We start from the raw sequence: 10,548 nt of genomic DNA, 5'->3' as shown, positions 1-10,548 counted from the left end.
GGTGGTAGCAGGGGTGGACGTGGTAGTAGGGATGGACGTGGTGGTAGCAGGGCTGGACGTGGTGGTAGAAGGGGTGGTGGGCGTGGTAGTGAAGACTTACGCCATCACTAACCTAACAGTATAATATTTGCTTGCCCTAAACCTCCACTTCATTTCTGGTGCACACACCCTGCCAATTTCTGTGATTTACCTCATGCCTGGCGTGATTGAAAGCTCACACCGGCCCCACCCTTCTTATCGCTGAGCCACCTTCTAGTTTATTAATATCTTACATTATATGGCCGGAATTGATTCTGACCCCCACCTGCCTTACTTCCTATTCAGCATAAAGTTGAACATTTGATGAAGTGATCAGAAGAGCAAGCAAATGATGTGATTTTAATGAATATTAGATAGAGAGAGAGAGGCGGCGTCGGCAAGGGGATCGATGGGCGGGTGGCGTGTTCCTCATCAGTTTGTTATTTTATTGTCATCAGAATGTAAAAGGCCGCCGGGATCGCTACGGAAAGTGGAAATCGATGTGTGGTTTGCATGAGGGAGCTGTTGCTGCCCAGTCAGTTTCTCTTTCTTTCTCTCTTTTTCACTCCCTCGTTCTCTAAGTGTGAACCCCCGTAGTCCCCTTTTTTAAACTTTTGGTTACTTTACAACACCAGAGAAGGAACTATAGGATCACGACTTAAAAACGTACTCGGAAGACTCAGTTGAACAATTAAGTGACCAACTGCAAATCTTTACATCGTTTCATGCTTGTGTACGTCTGATCAGGTGGCGGGTCCATGCCATGGACACACTGAAAGATTGGGGTTAACTAACATCACACATAAAATCCTAAATGAGTATCTTAGGATGCTGTTCTGAGATGTGTTAAACTTGTACGCGCTGCTCAAGTTGTATGGTTGAAGTTTAACTCAGTAATATGCTTGATATGATGTTAGCTTCCAGATCATTTTCTTTCACTGAGTTTTAGCTTTCTACCTCCAAGGCTGTAGGTAGACTCGGTCTCAAGTCTTCTCTCTCTTTCAGTCTGCATGACCATGCATTTGTTTTGACTGAAATACATCAGTCACTTTTAAGGTCTTCGTACAACTTGCCTCTTGTCCTTTATTAGTGTTACTCCAATTATTAAATGTACATCATCAATAAACACACATATGATTTATTGTTTTCTGGTAGGTCATTTACATACAGAGTTGCTACAAGCAACAGCGATCCTGCTACTGATCCATGTGAGATTTAACTAGTTATTTTCACCCATCCTTTAATCTTTTTGTCTTGTATCTTTCAGGTTCTAATTGCTCCATTACAACACTACCGTTCATTCTTCCCTTTTTAGTCTATTGACTGATTTTTGGTAGGGTATCATGTAGAATACTTTCCTGAATCCATAAAGATATAATCGACTTATCCTGTTTTTCTTGTTTTATCTCTGTGGCTAGTAATGCATCATAAATTTAGTTCGATAGGCAGTATTTATCCCTAAATTCCGAGGTGGTTTTCTCCATAGTGAACAGTCCAAGTGCTTTGAAGTGTTCTTAATTGTTTAGATGTTTCATTGATTCTATGCTGGCCATATGTGACTAGAGTAGAAAGATGTATATTTTCAGCTCTACTCTCACTCCTGCCTTAAAGACGCTTAAAACACAGAACTAAATTTAAATTGTGAGAGCACAAATAATTTGAAATGTATAATCATGGGTCTTGTTTCTCCTTTTCTGAAAGTTCTCGTATTAACTTTCAGAAAGTTCTGAATGACAGATCCTCTGATCTGTCATACAAAAAACGCATAAGGCAAATGTAGCAAAATAAAGAAAAATGACAGGGTGGAATACGAGAACTTTCAAAAAAAGAGAAACAGTACCCATGAATATACATTTCAAATTACTTGTGCTCTCACAATTTAAATTTAGTTCTGTGTTTTAAGCGTCTTTAAGGCAGGAGTGAGAGTAGAGCTGAAAATATACATCTTTATAATGTGGTCATATATTGCCATCATAGAATCAATAAAACATCTAACTAAACCTTTTACCTGCTCCCTACGTTCTGTAATATGATCTGCCATCGTTGTGTACTCTGTGCTCGTCTGAGTTCTCTATTCACTGTTGAACATCATGTGATACAGCAGCAGTAGCCCCATCCCAAGTGCATGTACTGACATGATTGTGGTTGCAGGGGTAGTCCCAGCTCCTGGCGCCTTGTGTGTGTGTGTGCACCCACCTATATGTGGTTACAGGGGTTGAGTCTCGGCTCCTGTTCCCGTGTGTGTGCACTCACCTAATTGTGGTTGCAGGGGTTGAGTCTCAGTTCCTGGCCCCGTGTGTGTGTGTTAGTTACCATCTGTTAAAGATGGTAACTAACACACACACATACATTTGCTTTTGAATTTGCTCATCGAGTCCTCCTCTACACCTGTCAAGCTTATTACAGATATCAAGCTTACAACCCTTACAATAGAAAAATATTTTCTAAAATAGCTCTGGTTTATTAAAAGGTTAAGCTTGCCATGAGTGTGCTGGTCTTGAAGCCTCTCATGTGAAGCAGCCTGTTGGTGTCTTCATCAACGCTTCTCTTGATCTACCCTCTTCTCATGAGAAACAGTCAGTTCATGTCCTGATCAACGCTTCTCTTGATCTACTATCTTCCAGTCAGGAGATCAAGTTCGGGCTGGGTTTTTTTTTTTCTCGACGCCTTAGCTCACAAACCAGTCTGGTGGCGAACTTGTGAACTTTCTCCAGTTTCGCGTTGTTCTTACCTACGATAGGTCTGTGTTGCATGCCAGTGCTGTATCACCGCCAGAAGTTATGTTTGTGGTGATTAATGATTTGATTCTTCAGGTTCCTGATGATGGCCTTTCTTAAGTTTACTGATCTGACAGATGCTTCTGATGTTATCCTGTTTATACATACTTTGAGAGACAGGTATGCGTCAATCATAGGGATTGTTACCCAGATCTGTGAATTGTCTCCACTTTGATGGTTAACATTTGTTCGGTCTCCTTGACCCAACGTTCCAGTTCCAGTACACTTGCTAGTGTTGAACTGTCGAAGCCAGTTTCTTGAACATCAGTGAAACCTTCCAGGTAGTTTTGCAATTCCCTGCAGTCCTCTTAGGAACGTATTCCAATTGTTGTCTCGACCCCAAACATTGACTTGTAGGAGTCTGTTCCTCTTGGTAGGTCATTTATTTTCAAACTTAATAGGATATAGGAATGACCCTTAAAACACTTTTGTTTATGTTCTCATCCTGACGTATCGTCTTTCACAGTGGCTCTTTCAGGTATTCCTTAATATATGCAATACCTTTCAGAAATATATTAAATCATGAAAGAACTCATCCTACTATCTCATACGGTAACTAGTATGAGTCTTTTGCGTGGTACTGTGCCGAAGGGCTTGAGGTCTAGGAACATACACTCCACTCTTTTTATCTGCTCTCCGTTAGATTTTTCTTCCGTAGTCCTGCTGTATGTTAGTGAGGCAGAATATGCCATTCCTGAACCCATTTTGGTGCTTGGTGATAAGCCCCATTCACTTGAATCCCAGTTTTAAAAAAATAATTTATTATGGTTTGGAGTTATAATAAAACCTTCCTTAGGGATAAGTGGTTAATGTAATCCCCAAAAGTGAATCTAAATGGTAAGGAGGTTTCTTCCCACTCTTAATCTTCTAAGTGGAGGTGGATAAGTGGAATATCTAATTTATCCGTTAATTAATTCTACCATACTCCCGGTATATCTACCACTGCCATCTAATTCTGCATTCCTGCAAATATAGCACTGCATTTCTGTAACATAGATCTGCATTCATGTCATCTACATCGCATTCCTATTATCTTCGCATTATTCGTATTGTTAGCACTGCATTCCTATCATACATTCTACATTCCTGTCATCTAGCACTGCATTCCTTTCATCTAGCACTTGCATCTGTCATCTGCGTCTGCATTTCCCTTCATCATTGCATTCCTGCCATTTCTAAAATCTAGCACTGCATTCCTATCATTAGCACTGAATTCCTGTCACCTAGAATAGAATTTCTGTCAGCTAGCATTACATTCCTGTCATCTCACTGCACTCTTGTCATCTGTATTTTGCCTTTAATGAGTTTCGGGATTTTTTTTTTTTTTTACTCCTGGAGTCCAGCCTCAATTGAGTTAGGCTCCTATGGTGCTTGCCTGGTCAACCAGACTGTTGCTCCTGGCGGCCCGCTGACCCACGTATCGGTCACACACTGGCTGATGTGGCACCTGGTGAAGATACTTGTCCAGTTTACCCTTGAAAACTTCTATATTTGTCCCAGCAGTGTTTCTGATATCTGGCAAAATGTTGAATACTCTGGGGTTACGGACGTTGATACAGTGTTTTCTTGTGCTCACAGCGTCCCTGCTTTTCACTGAGTTTATTTTACACTTCCATCTCTCTCACTCCTGTATGTTGTTATGGCAGTGTGTAGATTTGGAACTAGGCCCTCGAATACTTTCCAAACATATATTATTTTGTCTCTCCTCTGCTCCATTGTGTACATGTTTCGGACTTTGAGGCGTTTCCAGTAATTTAAATACTTTATTGGCTACATGCGGCCGTAAATGATCTCTGTATCTCTGCTGCTTTGAACGGAGCCGTCAACACTGAACAGTGAATGAGGGCACAAATTATTTGAATAGTGTCACCATGAGGCCTGGTCACAGACGTTGACCCCCAAAACCCTTTCCAGGTACTCCATATATTTTCCTTTTTATAATTTTCTAACAGCTGCCTTGATTGATGCGAGTGGTTGAAGACCTTTGTTGTTGAACTACATAGTGGTTCTACCCTTTCTTTCACTTGTGTTGTTGCTCGCTGGCACCTGTTGATATGTTCTGACGACAGTGTCTTCCGGTTCCTCTTTATTTTATGTGTAGTAAAGTGCAAGATAAAGTTGTCGTACGTGAGATGTTGGCAGACTTATGCATTCTCACGTATCCCTAACAAGAACTTACCCTCACCTTGGCCACCACAACCCCATGGATATAGCGTGGATTCTAGCACATATATAGCGTCAAGATAAGGGAATTGGCCTTCCTCCCAGCCTGGTATCTCTGTTGATGTAATGAGTCAGCAGTGTTTACCCTCACCCACCCACCCATCCTATTTCCCAGTGCCCCCCTTTCCTTCCTGCCACACTCTAGAAGGGATGGTAATGCCCAAACCACACACCCCTGATTACCCCCCCACCCCCACAGTGTTACTCAGAAAACGTAATCTTTCCTCAAGGAAAACGCGCGCCGCGGCTGTTATGCTGGCTCAGGGGCCCCTCCGCCATGCTCTTTCCGGGGCCCAGGCTCATGTGGGACTCAATTTGATCAGGGGGATTTTGGACGCAAGGGCGAATTTGAATGCCACATGGCAAGTTTCAGAGTCCATTCTGAGGGAGAGGAGGGGGATGTAGGAAGGCTTGGCAGGGAAAATGGGGACAGACTTTTGATGAAGTGATGACACTTTGTATATGTCGTAATAAGCCTTTTTCTGGTTGTAATTAGATATTCTCGCGGAATACTAGAAAGAGTATGCAGTGGGCGTGAATTTACTCGCTCTAAAAGAGCTTAGTGTTTTATAGGCACTCTTTATGCTAATGTTCTGCCAGTGTGCGAGTCAAGGGTGTGGACGTGTGTTTATATGACTGAGAGAGATTGTGTGTTTGTAACTGTATTTACACACGTATGGAAACATTGAACGGGATTTTTAAGTGTCTTTCATATCCAGTTAAAAGCTAGTTTTGCTGGACATAGTTGATGCGTCTTTCACATTACTTTCATCGGGGTGATGGGCGCTAGGGCCATAAACCTCCTGGGAGAATTAGGGTCTATTAGAGGGAGGATAGATCCAATTCCTGGGATGGAGAACTCATCGGGAAGTGTATGTTTCTGTCTCTCGCCTGTGTCTAGCTCCATAAATAAAAAAAAAGGCACAATATCGTGACTGGAACGATACACAAATAACCCGCACATAAAAGAGAGAAGCTTACGACGACGTTTCGGTCCGACTTGAACCATTGTCAGTGGTCCAAGTCGGACCGAAACGTCGTCGTAAAATTCTCTCTTTTATGTGCGGGTTATTTGTGTATCTAGCTCCATGCACTCATATCATCACAATCCCCTTTCGCTCTCAACCATGCCAGCACTGTAAGACACTGCACAATATCTGACACTCAATATGGAACAAATACTGTATTCTGGAAGTGGGGCCACTGTGGAACATCCATCCCAGGCTTGTAGCCTGGTACTGCTTTTGTAAAAAAAAAAAAAAAAAAAAAAAAAAAAACTAGAGTATTTTCTTCTCAACCCAACTTGATAAGCAGTCTTAGTGGTGTTGTCAGCTGTGCGAGTATGAAGCCGCCTTCAAAACTTTCAGGTTGCCGAGTTAATGGAATCTTCCACTTGGTTAGACACAAGGAAAAGAAAGCATCAGTGCAAGATAAAATATTGACATTTCAGGTGCTTGTAGAACAAATGCATTTTTACACTTATAATCTGTGTTGTCAGCTAGTTGTCATGCCTGGTAATGGACCGGGCCGTAGGGGCGTTGATCCCCGGAATACTCTCCAGGTAGCTGCGAGTGAAGTTTTGATTGATTTTATTCATGAACGCGTAGCATTTAATTCGTTGTGATCGAACATTTCTGGAATTTCAACGAATGAGGGACATATTCCTTGTTATTTATCTATAATATAACGAATATTTATTCAGCTCAAAGAATTAAGCCTCTGAAAACTCTGTCTTTTATTCAGATATGTACAGTTGGTTATATTAATTAAACAAGCCTCTTGTTTTAAATCTAGTTTGTCATTTAACTATTTGTTGGCTTTTCATGAGTGTCCCCTCAAGGAAGGTTCCTTGATGTTGGTGAGGGGCTCTTGATTTAGAGAATTGGATCTGTGCTCCAGTTCCCCGAATTAAGCCTGAATGCCTTCCACATCCCCCCCCAGGCGCTGTATAATCCTCCGGGTTTAGCGCTTCCCCCTTGATTATAATAATAATAATAATTTTCATGAGTGTCAGTAATCTACATTCATAGACTTCACTCTCTAATGGGTACACAGTAACTAGATAATGTAGCATCAACTGTAGCAACGAAATTATTACATTCGTGAGGAGTGCTAAATTCCTAGGGTTACATAGCGCCTGGGGACAGATTCAAGCCAAGGTAGGGAACCCCTCAAAGAAGGTCCATGACGACGGTGAGGGACTCTCTGATATAACGAATTGGACCTACCCATTCCTCCAGCATTGAATGACCTCTAGGCCTAACACGAAGCATTCAGGTGGCACTTTTACTTTTAAAAATTTTGACCATGAATCTTACCATCATATATTCTGACAAATGAATCTCATGTACTCCTGCTCAATAAATACAGTATAATCATTCAAGGGAAGGGTAGCTTCAATTCTTTGGACCATGAGCCCTGACACTGAGGCCCTTCATTCTCCTGAAGAACCTCAGTGAGAGCGAAATATACATTACTTGTCATATCTTGGGTTTTAGGACCTCCAGGTGATTCGATTGTGCCATTTACAATTGTCTGATTTTTATTTTGGGTATTAAGTATTATTGGTTAATGTACCTGTGATTGAGAATCAGTAAGCGTTATAGTAGACAAGTTAAATAAGTGACTTTGCTTACGCAGGTGCCCCAGACCCTACGGCAGGAGGCAGCGCTGAAGAAGAGCACTGTTGGCACCTGGATGCTGAACAGGTGAAGGAGCAGGTGGGGCAGTACCTCACCCAGGGCGGCTACTACAATGCCAACAAGCAACTATATTTTATGTTTACTAAGGTAAATACACTATCCTGCTACTCTACATTAATACATTTATAGAGGAGCTCTAGACCTAAAAGGGTCATACAATGCAGGGAATGAAAGGCAATTCACTTTTATCCGAAGGGAGTGGTTCCAATTTTTTTTTTAATCAAGAGCCCTTCACCAGTTTACAGGCACCTCTCAGGAAGACCAGGGGGGGGCGCCTTGATGCTGATCAAGAGGCTCTCGATCCAAGGAATTTAAGTTACCGTCCCCTTCCTTTGAATTAAATCTGCTTATCTAGTCTACATTCCCTAGGCACTGTATGACCCTCAATAGTTTAGTGCTTTCCCGTAATGCAGTGACTGCATACATTTTTAGTTTTCGGTCACATAAGTATTCATAAAGTTTTAAGTATGAAATTGTAATGATTCCTAATAAATTTAAATAAAATATTTTGTTATTCAGACAGCTTATACTCCGTTGTGTAGTCGAGTTAATCATTAACATGCCCTTTACAGGTGCGGGAGATGATTCGGGCTAGAGACAGTAATGGTGCTAAAATGCTGACAATGATCACTGAGCAGTTCCTTAATGACCCCAGACTCTTACTCTGGAAATCCCAGGGTACTCCCATGACAGACAAATGTCGACAACACTGGGATCATATAGGTGAGCAATTTCTTTAATGTCTTTTATTTTTTAACAGACTAGTCCGTAATTAAGTTTCCCATTTTTTTTTTTTTGACAGCTATTACAGAACCTGAACCTCTCCTGTGGGCAGTAATACTAGGACTAGAGAGTACATATTGGGTCCAGGAGTTGGGCTCCAACATTCTCTTGACTAAGCAAATTACAGTAGTAATGATCAATGAGAATAAGAAAATTTCTTCGCAAGCAACTTTGTTGAAGTTTACAGCCTTCTTATGGTGTATATGGTACATAAATACAGTACAGTGGAATCTCAAAAATCGAACTTAATCCATTCCAGGAGCTAGCTCTAAATTCGAAAAGTCTGAAATTCGAAGCAATATTTCCCATAAGAAATAATGGAAATACAATTAATCCGTTCCAGAAATCCAAAAATATTCACACAAAAAAATTCATTTTATAGAGATTAATTACAGTTTTACATACAACAAATACTATACTTTTTAATTATGTATAGTAATACATATAAAATAACATTTTTACTTACCTTTATTGAAGATTGGTGATGGCATCTGGAAGATAGGGAGGGGGAGAAAGGGAGTTGGGGTTAGTGTTTGGAAGGAGAATCCCCCTCCATGAGGACTTCAGGTAAAGCCCTCTCTGGGGTTACTTCCCTTCTCTGTCTTTTAATGCCACTAGGACCAGCTTGAGAGTCACTGGACCCCTGTCTCGCAAAATAACTGTCCACAGTCCTCTGTTTCTGGCGCCTCTTTAACATTTCCCTAAAATGGGACATGGTTCTGTCACTGAACTTGTTGCAAAGATGGCTTGTTTCAGCTTGCTCAGGGTGGTACTTCTGCACAAACATTTGGACATCATTCCACTTGGAACAAATCTTAATCTTTGAAGAAGGCACTTCATCCACTCCCTATATTAACACCTTTCGCAACATCAGCTTCCTTGATTTGTTCTTTCTTTGACAGGATAGAACCGATGGTTGACTTGTTTTTCCCATACATTCTGGCAAGCTCAACAAGTCTCACACCACTCTCATACTTCTGTATTATTTCCTTCTTCACATCTATGGTGTTTCTCACTTTCTTTACCACAGGGGTACCACTAGCAAGTTTCTTTGGGCCCATGGCAGCTTATTTCACAGTCCCACAAGCACTAAACACAACGAAATAATCGTAAAATGCGTGAATGAGAGTGCAGGTTAGTGTTCACTCAAGCATAAACAAAGCTAGACTGCTCACCACGCCTGCGAGGGGACGTGGACAGAGCGGGCGGCAGACAGGTCCCGTACCTGGCGGTCCGAAAATAGGGGCGCGTTTGATAATAGGGACACAGTTTGTCCGAAAAAATGGTCCTATTTTCGAAACGTTCGATTTTTGAGGTTCCACTGTACATACATGTATATGTTTTGTTTCACATGTATCAGCACTACAGCTGGATTTCAGATCTTACAGCAGTTATGGGATAAAAAGAATAAACTGGATTTTGTGGTGAGGAACATGCATTTGGTCATCAGTAAAATGCCTCCATGACTCTTTAAAATCAAATCAGCTTATAAAATAAAATTCACACATAATTTTTGTCATAAATTATCTTCCCTGGCCAGTTAGTGTCAGTTAACTAGAGAGGAAATGAAAATTAAAGTTAAAAATATTTGCACTTCAAAATAATTCTGCAATCAGTCAGATGTGTCAACCAGTTAAGCAAATATTTTGATAAGATATTGCCAATATTAGTGTTCCAAATTTCATTGTCATTGTACCATACAGTAAATATAATTCAGTAATTTTAGTTCCTGCAGTGTAAATTCTTTATAAGTACCTATTTTCAGGCTGATCATAGTACAATCTGTTTTTCTTGTACGTATTCAAGTTACCTAGTATATACAGTACTGCATATAGAATTTTTTTTTTCTGTTAATAGCAGAAATGCTGCATGTCAGTTGCTCATTAGATTAATTATTTAGTTGCTGCTATATGTACTATGTTATGAAAACATCATATCAAAGAATAATTTTATTATTAAATATTGCTGTGGCTTCATAAAAATTGATAAATGGAAGCCCAGCTGCCTCTCATATCTTAAAATATATGAACTATGAATTAACATTA

At 40.6% G+C, this 10,548-nt stretch overlaps 1 protein-coding gene across 1 annotated transcript in view; it reads left to right on the top strand.

Annotated features, from left to right (window-relative positions):
• LOC128684558 (zinc finger SWIM domain-containing dorado) overlaps window positions 1-10,548 on the top strand; it is a 627,263-nt gene that overhangs the window by 596,595 nt on the left and 20,120 nt on the right. The window contains exons 5-6 of the mRNA XM_070095740.1: window positions 7,659-7,807; window positions 8,293-8,443. Of these exons, the coding sequence (XP_069951841.1) occupies window positions 7,659-7,807; window positions 8,293-8,443 (300 nt within the window). The remainder of the gene's footprint in view (window positions 1-7,658; window positions 7,808-8,292; window positions 8,444-10,548) is intronic.

Source organism: Cherax quadricarinatus, chromosome 4, assembly GCF_038502225.1.
Source record: "Cherax quadricarinatus isolate ZL_2023a chromosome 4, ASM3850222v1, whole genome shotgun sequence".
NCBI lineage: Eukaryota > Metazoa > Arthropoda > Malacostraca > Decapoda > Parastacidae > Cherax > Cherax quadricarinatus.
This window is presented reverse-complemented; position numbering and strand designations above follow the sequence as displayed.